At 57.5% G+C, this 20,625-nt stretch overlaps 1 protein-coding gene across 4 annotated transcripts in view; it reads right to left on the bottom strand.

The window, feature by feature from the left end:
• Nucleotides 1-20,625, bottom strand: part of MYO18B (myosin XVIIIB) — an 80,955-nt gene that overhangs the window by 30,241 nt on the left and 30,089 nt on the right. For all 4 annotated transcript variants that reach the window (XM_074606106.1, XM_074606108.1, XM_074606109.1 and 1 more), the window contains 13 exons: nucleotides 18,628-18,693; nucleotides 16,539-16,667; nucleotides 16,100-16,243; nucleotides 14,794-14,883; nucleotides 13,131-13,250; nucleotides 12,898-13,006; nucleotides 11,987-12,111; nucleotides 10,833-10,987; nucleotides 9,514-9,637; nucleotides 8,136-8,336; nucleotides 7,916-8,026; nucleotides 5,844-5,948; nucleotides 2,630-2,776 (listed from right to left, as the gene is read on the bottom strand). In XM_074606106.1, the coding sequence (XP_074462207.1) occupies nucleotides 2,630-2,776; nucleotides 5,844-5,948; nucleotides 7,916-8,026; nucleotides 8,136-8,336; nucleotides 9,514-9,637; nucleotides 10,833-10,987; nucleotides 11,987-12,111; nucleotides 12,898-13,006; nucleotides 13,131-13,250; nucleotides 14,794-14,883; nucleotides 16,100-16,243; nucleotides 16,539-16,667; nucleotides 18,628-18,693 (1,626 nt within the window). The remainder of the gene's footprint in view (nucleotides 1-2,629; nucleotides 2,777-5,843; nucleotides 5,949-7,915; nucleotides 8,027-8,135; nucleotides 8,337-9,513; nucleotides 9,638-10,832; nucleotides 10,988-11,986; nucleotides 12,112-12,897; nucleotides 13,007-13,130; nucleotides 13,251-14,793; nucleotides 14,884-16,099; nucleotides 16,244-16,538; nucleotides 16,668-18,627; nucleotides 18,694-20,625) is intronic.

Genomic DNA, 20,625 nt, shown 5'->3' with positions numbered 1-20,625 from the left:
CCTGAACATCGCTGGGCGTCCAGCTACAGTGTCAGCCAGAAGCTGCTCACCATGGGAAATATAAAGGGCTGGCATGGAGACATTTAGCAGCTTGATTCCTGCAAAACTGTTATTTAAAATCCCGTTCCTGTCTCCAGACTCAGCCTGTGTTGATGGATTGTCTGGCCGGTCTATTCATACATCTGCAGAGCCGCTCTCACAGCCATACGCGCCGTGTTCCTCTTTCTTCCACCAGCTGAAAAATAGCCTTTGTGTTTCGCATAAAGCTGGGGCAGCCGTTACTGAAATGACCTGAGCGATAGCTGCTGAGAGACGTTAAAGATACCAGTATCTTAAGGGGGCCTACAAGAAAGCTGGTGAGAGACTTTTTAGGATGTCGAGTAATGGTAGGACTAGAGGGAATGGATTAAAACTAGAGATGGGTCGATTCAGACTGGACGTTAGGAAGAAGTTCTTCACCATGAGGGTGGTGAGACACCGGAACAGGTTGCCCAGAGAGGTGGTGGAAGCCCCATCCCTGGAAGTTTTTAAGGCCAGGCTGGATGGGGCTCTGAGCAGCCTGATCTAGCGGGGGGTGTCCCTGCCCATGGCAGGGGGGTTGGAACTAGATGATCTTTGAGGTCCCTTCCAACCCTGACAATTCTATGATTCTAAGAAAGATGCCAATTGGTCCGACTGCTGGGTTTATGGCCGAGGGCTTTTCCACCTGCCCAGCTTTGGGCTCCTCCAGAAGCAACCCCGTCCACGACCAACCCCTGGCACTGGCCTTTCCCCTGCCATAATTATGCTAAAACTCCATAGTTTAATGAGAGAGAAAGACATCTCCAGGTCCTCTCATTAAACACCAGCTTCCATTTCACTTCGCGTAATGGAATTTTCCCACTTGGGAAGAACAAATTGAAATCCCCCCCCAAAATGCATAATGTATGAACTTCTGAACAACGTTAGTTTGCTGCGCTACACCATCTGTTAAATACCTGCGTAAAATGGATGCTTCAGCCTTATTAAGAAACAATGCTATATTTCTAGCCATATGGATTTTGATTAACGGAAATGTAGCATTTTAGCATAGTTTTTATTCTTGTGGAGGTTTGTGGGCTGGTGGTAGGATGTATTGACTTTTGAGAAAGTCGTCACGAATGCCATTAGAAATCGTTTACTTTTAAAGGACGGCATAATCATGAGGCATTTTTAACGCACGCAGAGTCTCGGTGTTGGGGGTGCACAAAAACTCAATATCCCCAATATTAAGGCTTTCTGCTCTCCTTTCTCCAAAGTGTGAAGCAGCCGGGCAGAGGCCACCCAGTGATGGAGCCGGGGATGGACCCTATGGCACTGCAGCCACAGGCAAGACAAAGCGACCTCCTGCACGATCCTGCCTCTCTGCGGGGACTGAGCGGCTCGGGGAACAAGGTGCTATTCCCCTAGCAAGACGTGGCTGGATGCCACGGGGACGGCCACGCTCCCCGGGCAGAGCGAGTGTCCCGGCATCGCCACTCGGTCCCTGGGATCGGGACGTGGAAGGGATCCCTCAGCATCAGCAGCGAGCTCCGGCGCAAGGAGGATGATGCAAGGCAGGGGCTGTGCATCATCAGCCCCAAAGTGGGATTCAGGGAATACCAAGGGATTAATTGTTAGATGTGGCATTACAGCATTAGCCTAAAAATGCTTAAGAAAGAACTCACGAGTGCGAAAAATGGCCATTCCTGCTGCCTGCCCTGGCCATGGCCATGCCCTGGCTGTCCAGGTGAGTGGCACATGAGCACGGACATGAGTATGGGCACGGGGATGGGCACGGACACTCCATCGGCCACGTCAGGCCCAGCTCACCTTCCCCTTCTCCCTCGGCGCAGGTGGGAACAGCTGCTGCTCACAGATGTTATTTATGCAGAACTATTATCTCAATTATATCTCTATGTCGTTGGAATCGCTCATGCCTCCCCATTAGTTTGTTTCCAGGGGAAATGTACAGTACGGATTAATTACTGAGGGGTTTCGGAGGACCGGCATTGTTAGCATAAACCCGGCGCTCAGCATGGCGGGATGCAGGTGCACGGCCAGCCTTGGGGACAGACTGGTCCGTGCCACCCCTGTCCCATGGTGGGACGCCCCGAGCTCACCCCGGGGGCAGAGGCCACCCCTGGCCAGCGGCACGGTGGCCACGTACATGCAGCCGCTCGCTGGGTCGCTCAGTGCCGGCTGTGAACACAGCACGTCTGCGCTAAAACTATGACAAACCCACTGCGATCTCTGCCCCTGCCTTACAGCATCCCTACGACAACGCCTCCCGCACCCAGCGCCGCTGGAGCTCCTTATTAGAGAGAAAACGCGCCGAACAGAAGGTAATTAACAGGGCTACGGAGAAAAAAAAAAGGGGGGGGGAAATACTTAACCACTGTTGACTTAATTACAGAGAAGCGCTCCTGACGAGGAGACCCTCATCAGAGCAAGAGGCACTTCTCACCCTGGCCTGGGCAGCACGATGCTTGCCCAGCGCAGGGTCACCGCTTGCCCCGCGCACAACTAAAACCAGGAGATCTGCAAATATTCCTCGCCGCTTCCCCTCGGCCGAGGCAGAGGGTGATTCTCCGCGAGGGAGGGAGATGCCTGCTCGTCCCAAGGCACCCACCTGCTTGCGCAGCCGCTCCAGCTCCTGGGCGCTGGCGCCGGGCTCCCCGGGGGTGGCCAGCAGCAGCTGCAGGTCGGCGAGCAGGGCACGCGTCCGCCGCAGGTCCCGCCGCAGACGCTTCTCCACGTCGAAGTCGCGGTGGCCGATCTGGGGAGGGGAGAAGGGAAGGGGGGTGGTCCTGAGCCCTGCCGCCCCGCAAAACCTCCCTGAGACCTTCCCGTCCCACCCCAAGGCATTCCCCACAAAATGAAACCTCTAAAACCCACCAATTCGGACACATTTTGGTAATGCTGAAGTCATGAATCAAGAAGATATTAAATATGTATGTATGGATAGTGCAATTTTCCCTCTTTGTTGAAGAAAAATAATTTAACAGTTAAATAAAAGGGAGAAAATAAATTGCGTTAACTTCAAAACTGGCAGATCCCACCAAAACACCACATTTTTTCCCCACCAGAAAGCTGTTCCTCTGAAAACACTAGCCCACCCCTGGTCCCACGAGCCACGTGCCTGCCCAGCAAGCCACGCCTGTGGCCAGAGGGAGAGCGTGGCCACACGAGCCCGGGGCAGAGGCTGGCAGTGCAGGTCCCCAGGGCCACAGCAGCCTGTCCTTGAGGCCACCAGGCATCGTCACCCCCCTGGGAAACCATCCTGGCCGAGGGGTCGGGGCAGAGAAGGGCAGACCCAGAAGATGCGAGTCCAGTGCCTGTGCTGAGAGCTGGCACAGAAAATGTAAAAATCATTGCATGAAAGAAAAAAAAAAAAAAAAAAGCCAGAAAAACCCTCTGCCCCCCTGGGGAAAAGGAGTGACGAAGGCAGGAGAAAGTCAGCCCAAAGGCGAAAGAGAAAAAAAAGGCGAAAGGCTGATGAGGAAAGCTTCATTAGGAGTTATTTACACATCTCTAATGCAAAGCATCTGGAGTCCCCGTCAGCCGCGGAGGGACGTAACCGATGCTGCCGCCTTCGGTGGGGGAGGCAGCGATCCCTGGTGTCTCAATCCCCAGCAGCGCTGCCGGAAAATAACTGCCGGGTGACTTTGGAGGCTCGTCCCCGGGCAGTGTGGTGTCACCTCACCCCCCTGAAGCCTTTCAAAGAAGGCCAAGGTGCTAAGGAAGCACCCTAAAAACCCACCCGTCCACGCTTCCCCCTCAAGCTGAGAGCAACCATGGTTACGAGGATAAAAGCATTAGAGAAACGCCAAATAAACAGGGACATGGTTTCAGTGCTTGATTTCAGACTAATTGAAGCATAAGAGCATTTTTCCATTTAGTCTGTTTTCCACGGCTCTTCTTGTTTCAAACCCGGCCTCCGATTCTCTGTTCACTGGCTAAAATTAATTGTGCAGATTTGACCTTGTAACCTGTTTTAGAGCTGGCCGGCATTCGCTGGAACCAGAAATCGTTGGCATCTCCATTTCCTTAATTAGTTTTCTGGGTTGGCTTTTTCCCCCCCCCCCCCCCTTTTTTAATAAACTGCTGTGAAGCACACTGCCCGCTGTAAATCAGACAGCGCTTATAACAGCGCTGCAGCGCGGCAGATTTGCTGCTGTCCCTGCCGTCCCTACGGACTGGATCTTGGACGCCCGTCAGCATCATTTTTCCCGTAGCTCGGGGTCTGCCCGCCACCACCGAGGATGGGTTTTGTACCGTAACTGGAAGCAGCGGGTGCGGCAGCCACCGCCGCCTCCTCCCACCATTGCTTTTTAAGTGACAAAGCCAGGATTTAATTTAATAACCGGTTTCAAGGTTGTATTTTGCATACGCTACAGCAATACCCGGGCACTCTATGCCATCTCCCCTTCCTCTCTTGGCAGGGGACAGGGGCAGCACGGGCAGCGCCTGGGGACAGCCCAGAGAAGGAGAATGTGCCCTTCCTCGAGAGCGCCCCGAGCTTTGCTCCGTGCATCTTCTGCCGCCTCATCCATCTTAGTTCTCCCCCACCGAACAAGAGGGACGCGTTGGACTGAGCGGCAGTTATAACAATACCCTGCTTTTATACAGCAAGATTTATTCTGACAGTTCCCAAAACATTTTACAAGCCAGGAGCTGGGGGGCCGTTATGGATAAGCCTCGTCAGACCATTTTGTGTCTACTTGAAATATCCCCACCATTTCAGTGTTGCAACACTCCCAGATTCATCCCGTTTAATGACCACTTGCAATTGCCAGGGCCGGCGAAATGGTGAAATCCAGCCGGCTTGTGCCAATGGCTGGAGGATGCGCTGCTTAATTACCGCAGCTCCAGATCATCAGCTTCTCCTCTCCTGTGCGTGTAAGGTGAGTTGCAACGCGACAGGGGCTGGGCAAGGGCGGTTGGGAGGCATCGGCACAAACCCAGCTTTGCTGCACTCCGGGGAGCCCGGGGATGGAGCCCGGGGATGGAGCCCAGGGATGCAGCAGCACCGAGATGGCAGCTCTGAACATGCCGGGCTGATACCGTCCTTCAGCCCTGGCAGCACCGTGGCCCCAGGCAAAGACCAGGAAGGACCTTTCTTTGTCACCAGAGCTCCTCCAGCAGGAGCTGGTGCATGAGACAGCTCTGGGCCTGGCCGCTTGGCGATGCTAAGTGATGCCCGAGACGATAAACGCCATTCAATGAGGCTGCGTTCAGCCCCTCGCCTTCTAATTTAACAGGGAGCAGCTGTGTGTGCTTTTCCCATTACGTGCGCTTCAATCACTGCCACAGACACATTAGAGAGCGAAAAAGGATTTGTTCAACAAATGTGTCTGGGACAGAATTCCTCTGCAAAGAGCAGAATCAGATAAACTGCTGTTCTGGGCAGTTGGAGCCGCTCCAGCATTAGTCCTGATTTGTTTGACTCATGAAAACACCAGCAGAAAGCGGATCCCTCCCCCTGCTTGGATAATTCTCCTGTAGGAAAGCGAACAGTTCCCCTCTGTGGGTCCTTAGTGGGACTGGCCGTCTCCTACGCGATGCCCGCGGTCCCGACACCCTGCTGGCACCCAGTGCCTGCTGTGGCACACGCCGCTGCTCTGACGGGTGCTGTTTGGAAGAGGCGAGGGATGGAGGGCATCACAGCACGTGCGTGAAGAACCAAGCTGCTGCCCCGTCCACACGTGTGCATGCATTCCCACTCCCGTTTTGAGCCGGGGCATGGCCAGCGAAGCGGCTTGGCTGGCCAGGAGGTAGCAGCAAGGAGAGCGGAGCATGCTTCTCCCCGCTGGAAGCCCCCGGGGCGGGCACCGTCCTCTTACCTGCTCGCACAAGGTGCCGATGAGCCCTTCCAGGTCCTGCTTCTCGTGCAGCACCATCTGCTTCTCCTCGTACTCCTGTTCCAGCTGCATCTCCAGCTGCCGGAGCTGTGTGCGGGAGACAACCCCAGCCACGCTCAGAGCCTGGCCACCCCTTGCCAAAGCCCCACGCCCCAGCGGGGCACGGCCACCACCGCCGTGGGGACCTGCGTGGCCGGGCGTGGGAGAGGGCACACACCAAAGCCTCCCATCACCGCAGCCGGTGCTGGGGACCGGCACCGGGCCACGTCCCCCAGAGCCCCTGATACCCCTCAGGCAGTGCAACTGCTCTGGGCACCGCTCCAGAGGAGCGAGGGTTAGCAGTCTGGGGGTCTGCAGGATTTTTTGGGACACGAGGGGCTGTTTGAGACACCCTGCCTGCAAGGCACGCTCAGATGTCCCCAAGGGCTGTCCCTGCAGCTCTGGAGCAGTAACACAGGGCCTTCAGCCGAGCTAAAAGAGGGGTTGGCTCTAATCCCTCCAGGTTTCCTCAAGGCATCCCATGACCACAAGCCAGGCAGGTAGCACACTTCTCACTCCAGCTCCCCACCAGTGAGGAGGTGGCAGTGGCCTCGCAGGGCAGAGTGTGCCGTAAAGGCAGGATTTGTGCTGTTCCTGGGAGCAAGCAGAGCCTCGGAGCCAGCACTGAGAGCAGGAGCCTGCATCCCTCTGCCTATGCCTCTGCTCAAGCATCGCCATCCCACAGCGCTGCAGCAACAGCGAGTGCTTTGCAGGAGGGAGCCGGGCCCGGGGCAGCATTGCAGAGCTCGGCCGTGCAGCTGTGAGAGGTCCAGCGAGTCCAGCTGGGGGTGGCCGTGGTGGAAACGCGTTAACAAAGCAAACCAGCCCATTTCACGGCCTGCTCCTCCCCTTGCAAGCAGCTGCGCGGCTGTGCCCGCAGGAGCGGACGTGCCAGGCTGTGACCTTGGCACAGCTCCCCGGAGCCCTCCCTGCCCCTGCCGCCTCCTGCATCGCCAGCCGCTGCTCAGAAACAGGGTTTAAAAAGGGAACGGGAGCAGGCTGCTAAATATCGATTGCTCTCCAGAGTGTCTCTGCCATTTACTCATTTGGAAAATAATACTCAGGCCACGCCGGGTGAGCGAGAGAAAGGATGAACGACACCCCGTCAGCCGAGAGTGGCCACAAGGCACTGCGTCTCCTTTAGCGATGCTGGCAGTACCTCGCTCGCTGCGCAGGGCAATTAAAGAGAGAGAGAGAGGTTCCAAAGGGCAGGGAGGACCCCGGGAGGACCCCTGAGCCATGTGTCCTTGCGACCAGCCTGGAGCTTTGGCAAAAAATAGCTGGTGGGGAGGGGGAGAGAGCAGCACTGAGCTGCTGCTGCACCATCCATCAGAAGGGCAGCACCCCGGTGGGAAACAACGGTGTTTGCGCCCGGCAGCAGCCCCCTGAGGCACACAGTCCCTTGCGGCTTAGGGCACGACTACGTGCCGACAGGAGCAGGAGCAGAGATTGCCTTGTTTGCCTTTCCACTTGTCCCGCCTTCCTAAAATAGCACATGCAAAGCCCCACCAACCGCTTCATTAAGCCTCAGCAATGTTAATTCACTATCGACAGCCAGGTATGCCCCGGGCTTAATAGGAACTGGCTGCTACCACGCGGCCCCGCAGCCCTGAATCCAACACTCCGAGGATTTCGAAGAAATTGGAATTTGTGTTTGCATGCCGCCGATCTCACAGCCTTGTTGAAAGGCTATTTTCTGTTCATTATCATTGAGTACAAAGCCCTGGCTGGCTGGCGATGGTGCCCCTGGCGTGATGCTCGTGTTATCGGGAGCACCGTGCCCATGTGCGGCATCACACATGGCTCTCACACGCCATCAACAGCCTCTCCAGGGACTCGTGACTGACCCAGACCCTGATTTTGCACCCCAGGGCTGCGACCGGGGCTCATGCTGGGCCGGTGGTGGAGAGGCAGCGCTTCCCAGGGAGGAAGGTCCCCCAGGAACGCATCCTCCTCCTCTGCACTGTGGACAGAGGGAGCACCCAGCCTCATCCCTCCACCCAGCGCCAACCTACCCTCTTCTGGCAGGACTGCCGCACGTCCTCCAGCTCCTCGTCCTTGTCCTCCAGCTCCTTCTGGTGGATCTGCTTCATCCGCTCTATCTCCAGCTCCAGCCTCTGGTGGAGCTGCAAGACAAATGCACGGCGGTTACATACAACCCCGGTGGGACAATGAAGGGACAGGGATGAACATCCCTGGCACCCCCGGCCCCAGCACCGGTCGGGGCTGCGTTACCTGCTCCAGGTGATCGACGGCGGCCGTTTGCCGCTCCAGCTCTTTCCGCTGCTCGGCAGCGCTGGCCTCCAGGTCCCAGAGCTGCTTCCTGAGCGCGGGCACGGCGCGGGCGTCCAGGGCGCTGGGGGTGCTCAGCTCCTGCACCCGGCCGGCCAGCAGAGACGCCCGCTGCCCCAGGCTGGCCACCTCCGCCTCCTTCTGCTGCTCGGCAGAGACAGAGCGGCGGGTCAGCAGCCGAACCCCAGACCAGGGAGAGGGGGCTCGTACAAGCACCCTGCACTTAAAACCCCAACTGTTTCCAACAGCATCATCAGAAACACCCCAGAGCAGCAGCAGGCAGCGGTCAGCCCTCTCCCTGCACCAGCTGCCCCGTCCCCACCATGAGCCCCGGGCAATCCTTTCCCTTTCGGTTTCCATAGAATCACAGAATGGTTTGGGTAGGAAGGGACCTTAAAGATCACCCACTGCCACCCCCTGCCCTGGGCAGGGACACCTCCCACCAGCCCAGGTTGCTCCAAGCCCCGTCCAACCTGGCCTTGAACCCCTCCAGGGATGGGGCAGCCACAGCTTCTCTGGGCAACCTGGGCCAGGGGCTCACCCCCCTCACAGCAAAGAATTTCTTCCTGAGATCTCATCTAAATCTCCCCTCTTCCAGTTTAAAACCATTCCCCCCTCGTCCCATGGCTCCCCTCCCTGCTCCAGAGTCCCTCCCCAGCTTTCCTGGAGCCCCTTTAGGGACTGGAAGGGGCTCTAAGGTCCCCCCGGAGCCTTCTCTTCTCCAGGCTGAACCCCCCCAGCTCTCTCAGCCTGTCCCACAGCAGAGGGGCTCCAGCCCTCCCAGCATCTCCATGGTTTCCTCTGGACCCACTCCAACAGGTCACTCACTCCTGACCTCATCTTCTTCTCCCCACAGGCTGTCCCCCCGCAGGGGTTCCCCGCAGCCCCCGTTGCCTGGAGGGGGGCTGGTAGCAACCTTTTGGCTTCCCCCCAGCCCCAGCACGCCGTGCCCAGCCGCTGGGGGGGGTCTGCAGGCACCCAGTGCAGCAGCATCATCCCACAGGGACACATCCCTGCGCTTTCTTGTGGGTAGAGGCATGAAGAAGAGCACGAGTGACTCCAGTGAAAGTGACAGTGGGCCTAATTCGCTAAGCCATGGGCTGGGTATCACCCGTAAAAAGTGACAGCCTTCCTTCTGGCAGAGGATAATTCTATTTAAACACATCAGGCATATCCTAGAACTGCGCTAAAAGAAATTGGAATCAAGTTGCTGGGTTTGTGCCTGATTGCCTCCGCTATAATTGCAAAGATAATGGCTTGGCTCGGAGAGCTGCTCCCGAAACTGGATATAATGCAGCGAAGTGGGATGTTTTCCTCGTACCTCTAAGCTCTGCCGAAGTTTACCCATCTCCCATCGGATGCTGGTGTTCTCCTGCGACACTTTTTCACGGAGGCTCTTCTCAAAGGCAGACTCCCCCAGCGCCTGGGCTAACTGCAGGTCAAACCTGGAGGGGGAAACCCCCGTTACCCCCTCCCGAGCAGGGCTGCGAGGGCGGCGCGGCTGCCTCCCGGCCGGCAGGGACACAGCAAGCCGCTTCTCCGGGCACTGGACTTGCCCATGTGCTTTTGAGAGGACAAAAAAAACCCCAAACCCCGAAGCCTCTAATCTGCAAAGCGCTGCCATCATTTTGTGAATCCCTAATTACTTGGCACGAGTGCCAGCCGCAGACGGCGGGGAGCAGCAGCGATGTGCACACAGGCGATCGCCAAAAGCAGGGTGCAAAAAAACTGCTGCGAAAGGCTGCTACAGACCCAAAATACTCCCAAAATGTGCCTGTGCGCGGGCAGCAGCCCTCTGCCCCCCATCACGGCAGGCAGCAGCCCTCTGCCCCTGCCACCACAGGCAGCCCTGTCCCCGGGGCTGGCCACGACCAAAACCTGAGGGTTTGGTTTCAGCTCAGGAAGCGTCGTCGCTTCGAAGCAATAATCCTGGGAGCTTCTCAGCATCTTCATATCTCCGGGCGCGACCAAGCCCCAGCCCACAGTCAGCGTCTCGGCGCAGGCAAGCAGGGAACACCGGCAACGAAGCGTAAATTAAAAGAAATTATAAAGAAAGGGGTTGATTTCCCAGGTTTTCTGTGCCTGCTTAGTCTTGGTATCCTATTTTGGGGCGGAAAACCTATTTCCTTCACCAAACAGTAGCGTTAAAATGTTTTCTTCATGGGTGCCAAGAGCAGCGTTAAAACACTGGGGATCATTTCTCAGCTACAGGGCTCCTCTCCTCCCCAGCAGGTGCCCGGTTTGCCAGCAGCGCTCCCAGCGCGGGCACGTCTGTGCCGAGGGCACGCCGAAGCCTGGGACACGCCAGCACGAGGGTGCCCTCGCGCCCAGCGACGCGGGAGCCAGCATGCTATCCCGGTCCCCACCATGCCACAGAGCATTGCACTGGGAATGGTTTCTACTATGGCAGCGTGTTACAGTCACGCAGCGACGGGATGTAAAAATAACCTCCCGGCTCGGTGCAACCTCCGGCAGTGGAAGTCGATGAAAATAGCAGCCCTTCCAGGAACTCCTCACCCAAAGCCACCTCAAGCATCCCTGTGCCCTGCCCTCCCGCTCCCAGGCGCATCTCCCAGCCCTCCCAGGCGCATCCCCCAGCCCTCCCAGGAGCATCCCCCAGCCCTCTCCCGCCAGCCTTACTTCTTCTGCCTCTTCTCCAGCTCGTGGCTGCGGCTCTGCTGGCTCTCGGCGAGCACCCGCGCGTCCTCCAGCTCGCAGGCCAGCCGCCTGCACCGCCGCCGCAGCTGCTGGGACGCCTTCTTGGCTGCCTCGCAGGCTGCCTGCACCTCGCCGAGCTGCGGGCAGAGGCGACGGTGAGGGGCCGGGGGGGACCCTACAGCACCCTGCAGCTGCTCCTTGCCCACTGCTCAGCCCCACTCTTCTTCCCAGGGATGCTCCACCCAGAGATCTTTCACCAAACAAGGATAAATATTAGATGCCCTGACTCCTCATGCTCTGGGTACCCTCCTGGGTGCCCACAGCATCCCAGCCCTCCTGCCGAGCCAGTGGAGCTGCCCTGGGAAGGGGGAATCCTGATCCCATTCCTCTGCTAAAGGCAGCACCTGGACCCAGGGGCTGCATCCCCCAGGGAGCTGCGTCGTGTTCGGGGCAAAGAGCCAACGCAGAGCTCTTGCCAGCCAGAGAAGGGAGTCATTAAGGAATGACTTTAAATAAGCAAAACTTTGCATTAATGAAGCCTGTAATTCCAGACTAAGTATCTGAAAGCAAACGGGCTGTTTTGCTTTACCCAAGCTCCTACGGCTGGGCTGCTTTTCTTATTACTTTCTAATGTACCATGAATAATATTCATTTCTTTATTTTATCCTTATGGGAAGTAACCTGACTCCCTAACTGGCTTTTTCCCTCCTCATGGCAAAGCTGAGGAACTGACGGCTCTTTACATTAGCAGCCCTTTGTGGGACAGATGGTGCAAGCACAACCCCGTCCAGTACCCAAAAGCCAGATCAACACCAAGACCCACCACTGGGCCCCTCTCCACCCCGCAGCTTCCCACCCCCTGCTCACGCTCACGCTTGACCAAGGTTCAACTTTGCCATGCAAAAGTGGCTTTTTAAGCTTGTAGGAAGTTTTAGGGTATTTATTCTTAAACCAGCAAAAACCAGTTGGTTTCTCCTGGTCAATGGGAGCATCAGCAGCAAGCGGCTGCATTTCCGAGTCTCAGTCCTTTGCCTGTCCTGGGAGCGAGGAGAGGACAACTGGCTCCAGTGGCATCCCCACTCCTCAGCATGACCCTGGGGAGTCCCTGTCCCCTCCCTTGGGCCAGCAGTGCTCACCTTCTGCTCGAGCCCCGTCCTGGCACCCAGCTCGGACTCCAGCCGCTCCTCCAGCTGCACCAGCCGCTTCCGCAGGAAGGCGATCTCCGTCTGCGCGCAGTCGAAGCGCACTTGCCACTCGTCCTCTGCGAACGGAGAGACCCGGGGGCACTGGGTGGGTGCTCAGGCCTGACCATCCCGAGTGGCCGAGCAGGGGTCGGATGGGCAGGTGCACAACGGCACCGCAGCTCCCGTATGGCGTGAATGCCAGCTCCGAGCTCGGAGGGCGCAGATCTGCTTTGTGCACCCAGGGTGCCCCAGCTCGCACAGCACATGTGCCTTAGGCAAAACGTGCATGCTCATCCCATCCCAGACCACCCCGTCCCACCCCATCCCATCCCAAACCACCTCAGCCCATCCCATCCCATCCCATCCCATCCCATCCCATCCCATCCCATCCCATCCCACCTCATCCCATCCCACCTCATCCCATCCTATCCCAAACCACCTCATCCCATCCCATTCCTCCCCATCCCATCCCATCCCATCCCACTTGTGTCCAAGCAGCCCCCTCATCACGCCAAAACATGCTTCAAACACACTCGGAGCTGCCGGGAGCGCCAGGCAGTGCCACCAGGTGCCACCAAGTGCCAGCAGCGCCCTTAGGCAGAATCCCTGCCTGCATCCCCAGCCTCCTGCGAGAGCCAGAGCCGTGTGCGACCGAGCCGTCGCTGCCAGCTCCCGCCGGGTGAGCAGTGCAGAATGGCGGGGTGCCAAAAACACCCTGGGGTGGCCAGGGGCTGGGGGAGCAGCACTGCTTAAGGGGGGCAAAGCTTGCCCATTGCAAGAGGCTTTGCTGGGACAGTCATGCTGGTCCCACAGGTCAGGCTGGATGCCCAGAACATGCATCGCCCCCGAAGGGACGCCCCTACCTCCTCCAGAGCCGCTGATCTTCATCTCACGCAACTGAACCAGCTGCTGTGCCTCTTCCAGCTGCTTTTCTACCGACTCCAGTTTCTTCTGCACTTGGTCGTGTTTGCTCTGGGGAAACCCGGGGATGGAAAGGAGCAGCTCTACCTGGCTCCATGGCACTCGGGTCCAGCACAGTTGTGCCGAGAGCATGGCATTGCCACCGGCACGGCCCGACAGCTCAGGGCTCTCCTACCTGCAGCTCCTGCAGCTCGCGGGCACCCCGCAGCCTCTCTGCCCGCTCCCCGTCCAGGACCTGGCAGGCGACGTCGCCCTTGTACCGCTCATCCGACAGCTCCGTCGTCAGGTCAATGATCTGGCGGGGGGGCAACAGGGAGTCAGGCTGGGCATCACCGCGCATGGCGGCTTGGGACCCAGCCATCCCGCATTGACCTGAGTGTCCTGACTGCTCTCCTTTGGCACCTGCCTGTGCTTAGGGGATGCGGTAAGCGCACGCCGCCACCGACCAGTGTCACCAGTGGGAACCCAGGCTCCCACTGGCAGTGCCCAGCAAAGAGTAACCGCTGCAGGGTCCCCTGGCTGCACCCCTCGCACGGCTGCCTGTGCGCCGCAGGCAGGGCTCATCAGGCTTCTGCACCCTTCTACATGATTAGCATTAAGTTTCATTTGAAACGACAGGCAGGTGAATGAAGGGGGGAACTATTAATCCAGAGAATTAATTCCACTTTGCACAAAGCAGAGGCTGAGCGAGGGGCTGCAGAGGCGGCAGGGCCAGCAGGAACCCGCAGGCTTCCAGTGCTGCTTTTCCTCTGCCTGACAGCATTTTAAAGCACTTCCCATCTTGTGGGTGCCCTCCACAAGGTCTTCCGGAGGTCCAACAAGTTTGACTCCATAGGTTTTCTTTCCCTGGAGAGTTGGCATTTTTCCTGGGTCTGTCCTGAGGCTTTAGCCTCGCTCAGCTGTCCCAGCCTCGCGGGTGTGATTTCATTTTCAACACGGAGCTTCAGCTAAATCATCTTTAACTGCTTCCCATGGAGAAGGGGGTCCCCGGCCCTCGGGGCTGTTGGTACCGTTAACCAGAGGTGCAGCGTTTCACCTAGACCACAGCTCCGCAGCCTGGTGAGCCAGGAAAACCCAGGGTAATTATAGCAAACTTGGGAGCTCCTTCTCCTCCCGGTGCTTAACAAAACCCAGCCGCAATCGCTGCATCCAAGGGGGGACCCCATACGGGACCGACGTCCAACCAGGGATGCGCGTGGTCCCCAACACGCCTCCAAGTCCCTGCCAACACGGGGCTGAGTTGCTGCCCCGGCAGCTGCTACTCCCCGGGCACTGCGGGGACGTGCTCGGAGCCAGGGGACAGGCAGGACGCTTCCGTGCGCTCTCTCCCCAGTATTAGCATTCGTCCCATTAAACTAAGTCACTTCTGGTGTCGGCAGAGGTCGGCGAGCCTGCTGCCCTGAGAGCGTAATGAGAACATGATACATCTGTCTGTAATTTCCCATTCTAATTACACCCTTTTGTCAGCGGAAAGGATGACATTCGCTTTTAAGCCTCGTACGCTGCGCCAGTGGCAGCACGAGGTGACATCTGTCCTTGCCGGAGGGGACATGAGGCTTTCCCTGGGGACACCCCCCGCCGGGAACAGCCCATTCCCAGGGTGTCTGGGCTGGGTGCAGACCCCGGGGGGTCTCATTGCTCTGGCCGGCGGGATCCCACCCAGCGGGGAACCTGCAGCGATGCTGGCCCTGGGTGCTGCAGCCCCTCTGGGTCCCGCAGAGAGACCCACCTCTGGTTCTGGTCACCTGCTCCCGCTCTAATGTACTCGGTGGTCATATTTATCCCAATATGGCTTAATTTCCAACTCCGCCAAGCGGGGCTTTTCTGGGGGGCTCTACCTTGCTCTCCAGCTTCTCTGCGGTCTGCCTGAGCTCGCTGCACGCCTGCTCGGATTTTTCCAGCTTCCTTCTCAGCGCCGCCAGCTCCTCCTAGGGAAGATTGCACAACAACACACACGGAGAGCTCCAGCATCCTCAGTTTATTTATGAAAATCTCATTTTCTGTTAAAAATAAGCGGGAGAGACATAGCTGCCTTATTAATAAAATTTACTGGGCAACTTTGAAGGCTGCTCACCGCAAATTGCCGGGACTACCGCTCCTGACATGAATTTCATCGGAGGGAACGTCAGCTTTGGTGTACGTACAGAGCACATTTTATGAGAAAGAAGCAAAGCTCAAAAGCCCGGGATGAACAGCCAAACATCTGAATTTTGCTCATGGAGCGTTCCCGGGGCCCTGGCAGGCTATCACAGAGCGGTGGCAAAGGCACGTTGTTTTCTGTGATTCTCTTTCAGGCAGCCTGACTGGAACCGCAGAAAGCACTGCTCGGTGCAGCCTTGTCCTGCTTTGATGTCCAACGCTGAACAGAAGCAGAACGTGCCGAGTTGTGATAAAAACAGAGGTTAACGGGTGATGGGGCCTGATGGATCCCAGGCGGGTTTGGAGAGAGAAACAGAGGCTTGGGCAGCTTTTATTTCATCTGAACCAGCCTGAAAACATCTTGTTAAAACCTCACTAAGGCAAGAGGAGGAGCAGGAACACCAAGGAAGATGGGCTAAGAATGTAGTGCAGACCTCCGACGGTGCAGAGGGGCAAAAGGTGCCTTTCCCGGGTCAGCGAATGCCCATTAACGTCTCCCATCACCAGCGGCAGCTCAGGTGGAAGGCGGTACGGTACGGCTCTGCTGACAGCACAGAGCAGAGTCCCCTGTGTCAAGGATGTGTTTGGCTGCTCGTCACCCATTGTCCCACAGACTGATGTGGGGCATCCATCCCCAAGGGGCTCAGCTCAGCCTACCCAGCCCCAGCAAGCTCATGGGGGGTATGGGGAGAGCAGTGGGGCAGCCACGGCCTGGGGATGGGGCTTCGGCTTCGGCTGCGGGGACGTGGTGCATTTGCTACCGTCCTTCTAAGGAAGGAGAGTTATTTCTCCCTCCACAGCTCTGCAAAACACATCACTTGGGGGAAAAAAATGCAGTGCTAAGAAGAGACGATGACTTCTGGATGGTCAGCAAAACATCTCTGCCCTGGCAGAAGTGACTTCCAGTTTGACCGACCCACCAGGGAGAGCCCCTAAAGCATCCTGTCCTGTCCCGTCCTGTCCCGTCCCTTCCCATCCCATCCCGACCCATCGCTTGGCACATACTTCTTTTGCATGGAGCTGCTCCTCTGCGAGGTTAACGCTGAGCAAGGGCCGCACGCGGCTCAGCAGCTGCCACCAGGGCCAGTGCCTGACCGCCTGGAAGACCACCAGGTTCTTCTGGATGCAGTGGATGGCAAGGCGCTGGATCTGTGGGGAGACACAGCCGGCAGTGCCCCGAGCCCAGCCACGACCGAGCCCCTCGGGAAGGACCAGGCTGGGGCACTGGGATGGAGAGGGATGAGCTGGTGGAGGAGCTCTGCACCGCAGGGGTCAGCAGCATGGCAACTTATGGCTGCCCACGGGGCAGGGCAGAGTGGGTACCCTCCAAAGGAGCAACCTGTTCTGCTCAAAGAGGTAATTTGGATGCTCTGGGCTGTATCACAGCAGCATCGAGCCTGTGCTTTGGTGGGCACAGGGTATCCACGACCCGCAGGATGGATACCTTCAACCTCTTGAACTTCTGACGGCTGAGGAAGCCCTTGCAAGCAGCCTGGAGCAGGATCATCTTCTGGGCTACCAGCTTGTCACGCTGCTTCTCCAGTCTCGAGATGACCCCTGGCTTCAGGAAAACCTGACAGCAAACAATGGTGGTTACACCCCCCCAGGATGGTGTCTGAAACCTGCCCGCAGCCAACGGGACGTATTTCTGGCTAAGACCTGGCAGCCTCTCCCGAGACCTGCAGGAGACTGAAGGTCCTTGGACCGTCTGGGAGCAGCGAGTGCAACCACTGCACCAGCCCAAAACAGTGGACTCCAGCCCCGCCTGGCCAAACCCTCAACATGTCTGTCTGCCCCGTGCCACCACGGGGCCTGAGATGGCCCTGGGACACTCATGGGACAGCAAGAGGGAGCTGTGTCCCAGCTCCATCTCATCCCCGACCCTGGCACCGCGATGGCTGCACATCCCGGAGAGCTCCTTCCACCCGCCCCTCCGTCTCCTGCTCCTGGGCATCCCTGAAACTGGGCGTACGGGGCTGCCCGGGTCCCACTGACTCCCTGGGGACTGGGCTGCTGAGTGCCCTTTGGGGTCTGGCACTCTGCGCTGGCATTTGCTCTCCGGCCCTGCCTCTTCTCACTCCTCCTTTTTGACCTCGGCATCAACCATCACAAGAAGCTGCAAGTCCTTGAAGCTCTTCCCTTGGGGCGCTGCCCGTTTCCCACCCGCTGCCTGGACGGCAGCGCTGCCTCTGCTGGAAACAGCATTTTTGACAGCATACACACGGATAACAGCAAAGATGCTAGTTTACAATAGGAAAAACAGAATTAACCACATCATTTTCTTTCACTGAACTTATCAGAAACACCTCATAAATGATACAGATCTGCTGATGCCATCAAATTTAGCCTGGTATCGATCTCTCGGAGTGCAAGACATCTCCCAGCCATCGCCGGGCGAAGCTCTCGGGATATGGGACCCATCAATTCTGAATATTGCACGCCATTTGCATAATACAGCTTTAATAAAAACTGAATTACACTTGTGAAGCCGGTGGCGTACTTAAAGAGCTGCGTTTTAAAGGTGCCAAATTGAATCAAAGAACAATTCCAAGGAAACTCACTTTCTTGAGATAATGCTATGATTGCTCCACCACCTATTTGATTGTCTCATTAATGTCTGTATTAACTTCACAAGCCAGCGAGTTTTAGAAGCTAGTACAAAATCAATGCTCAAAGCGATGGCAAAACTAACTCCTCTATAACAAGATGTGACTGGAGCTGCTATCGCGCTATTGATTAAGTACAAGGGTTTCATAGAAGAGATAATTGCAAACTGCACTGTGCAGGATAAAAGAAAGTTATTTTGCTCCACAGAACCGTTTCATGAATTCTTTCTTTATAGACTCGGAGAGCTGAGGGCAAGCACACACGCAAAATTAATTTTTCTTTGAGATTATCGCACTTAAGTTCAAATGTTGTTGTTACAACTCTTGCACCTGCAGCTCCCAGCTCAGCGGTGTTAACTCCAGCCCACCGAAACCATGAGCCGCCCACACCCCATTTACTCCCATGAGACATCAAAGGTAATTAGGAATTTAAATGCCATTAGGGGCTGGATTTCGATAATTAGGTACACAGTTTAGGGCCAGGCACAGGGCTGCACAAGACCATCCCATCCCATCCCATCCCATCCCATCCCATCCCATCCCATCCCATCCCATCCCATCCCTACTGAGGCCAGGCACAGGGCTGCACGAGGCCATCCCATCCCATCCCATCCCATCCTATCCCATCCCATCCCTACTGAGGCCAGGCAGAGGGCTGCACAAGACCATCCCATCCCATCCCATCCCATCCCATCCCATCCCATCCCATCCCATCCCGACTGGCTAATGCTTTCAAATGTGAATTAGGAGCCTTCTGCTTCGGTTTTCAGAGAGGCTTGGTTTCCCAGCCCACCTGGGCGCCACAGGGAGTGGCAGAAGAGAGTTTTTCTCTCCAGTTTGGGAAGTTTTGGGAAGTGCCCGGCACGGGGCTGGCTGTGCCCGTACACACCAAGAGCAACAGGGAAGCAGAAACCGGAGCCGCCGTACCTGGCTGCGTCCTACGGCCACGCTCTTCTTCTCCAGATCCAGCACCTGGAAGAGCTCCTCTATAGCCTGTGGAGAAGGAGCACATCGCGGGATTGCTCAGAAAATATTCACACCCTGGTATGAACCTGCTGAAATGGGGTGCAGAGACCCCCGCTCCTTACGGGCATTGGGTCCTTATGGGATGCACCAGTAAGGGTGCATCCAGCTCTGCTCTCCCTTCCTCCTCCCCATGCAAAAGCCCACCCGCCCGGCCCGCGAGCCGCCTCCGGAAGGGCTGCTCCAGCCCCAAGTCCTGGTGCGAGAAGGGCTTTCTGCCCCAGAGGCTTTCGGCAGGATGGGGAGCGGAGATCTGCAGCTGCACGCGAGATTTTCCCCCTTTTTGCTGCCATCCCTGGTGTGGAAGGACCCCGATCCACAGGTGGCCGCGGAAGGAGGCTGCTCCGGGGGAAGCGAGAGCCCAAGCCGGCACCATCCAACCGGGGTCCAACTGCGCTGCTCAGCCACGAGCCCCCGCACCCCCCTCCTGCCCAGCTTGTCACCAGCTCGTCCCCTGGAGCCGAGAGCAGAGGAGAAAGCACCGAGCTCCCCCCCGAGCCCCCCCTTGAGCCCGCCGGCTCAGGGCTGAGCCCCTGCGGGGAGGCAAGCAGGAGTTTAGTCACCAGAGGTAGGAGAATTCCTGAACTCAATTACTCTGAGCTTTGGACTGACACGCAAACATAACAGCCAGAAATACCGTACATTTCCCCAAGGTAGCAATCACTATCTGGACGAATGGATGATTTGAAAACCCCAGAGCTACAGAAACTGTGACAAAAACCCTCCGCTAATACTTCACTCCATACAACAACCTCTGGCAGCCTCGCGCATCTCCTCCACAAAGGACAAACCCACGTCAGAAATATTTTGGCACGGCCCCAGGAGCACCTTGCTGCAGCAGAACCGCACCCCGAGCCCTCGCCAGCAGCTGTGCATGCACCGGGGCGAAGTGGGGACGGAGCACACGAGTGCACGGGGGGGACAGACCACCACGGTGCCCAAAAATTTGTGCTGGAGGTGAGGAAGCACCAGCGCCGCGGCCATGCCCCACTCCCACGGCACTGCTGGGACTGGGGCCAGGCACAGGGCTGCGTGGGACCATCCCATCCCATCCCATCCCATCCCATCCCATCCCATCCCATCCCATCCCATCCCATCCCATCCCATCCCATCCCTACTGGCACCCAGCGCAGGACTGCATGGGACCATCCCATCCCATCCCATCCCATCCCATCCCATCCCATCCCATCCCATCCCATCCCATCCCTACTGAGGCCAGACACAGGGCTGCACGGGACCATCCCATCCCATCCCATCCCATCCCATCCCATCCCATCCCATCCCATCTCATCCCATCCCATCCCTACTGGCACCCAGCGCAGGACTGCATGGGACCATCCCATCCCATCCCATCCCATCCCATCCCATCCCTACTGAGGCCAGACACAGGGCTGCACGGGACCATCCCATCCCATCCCATCCCATCCCATCCCATCCCATCCCATCCTGACAGAGGCCAGGCACAGGGCTGCATGGGACCATCCCATCCCGTCCCGTCCCATCCCATCCCATCGCATCCTAACTGGGGTCAGACACAAGGCTGCATGGGACCATCCCATCCCGTCCCTTCCTATCCCATCCCATTCCCAAAAGCCAGGTCTGACATGAGCATGGGGTCGGTTACCGCAGCACCATCACCCTCACTACAGACAAGCATCTCTTGTGCTCCAGCGGCCGAGCTACCGCAGCTCCCCGGGAAGCAGCCTCCAGCTAACAAAACCGCGTGGCAACAAGCTCCGGGGAAGACGGGATTTTTCAAATCCCCTGCTTACACGCTGCTGACGAGGCACCCTCTGCCTCCTTACAGCTTTTAATAACAATATTGACCTTTTCCTACTGTCAAACTTGTCTTATTAAATCCCGAGGTCTTAACTGAATTTGCACACGCTGGCTGGCAGTTTG

This window comes from Larus michahellis, chromosome 13 (assembly GCF_964199755.1).
Source record: "Larus michahellis chromosome 13, bLarMic1.1, whole genome shotgun sequence".
NCBI lineage: Eukaryota > Metazoa > Chordata > Aves > Charadriiformes > Laridae > Larus > Larus michahellis.
This window is presented reverse-complemented; position numbering and strand designations above follow the sequence as displayed.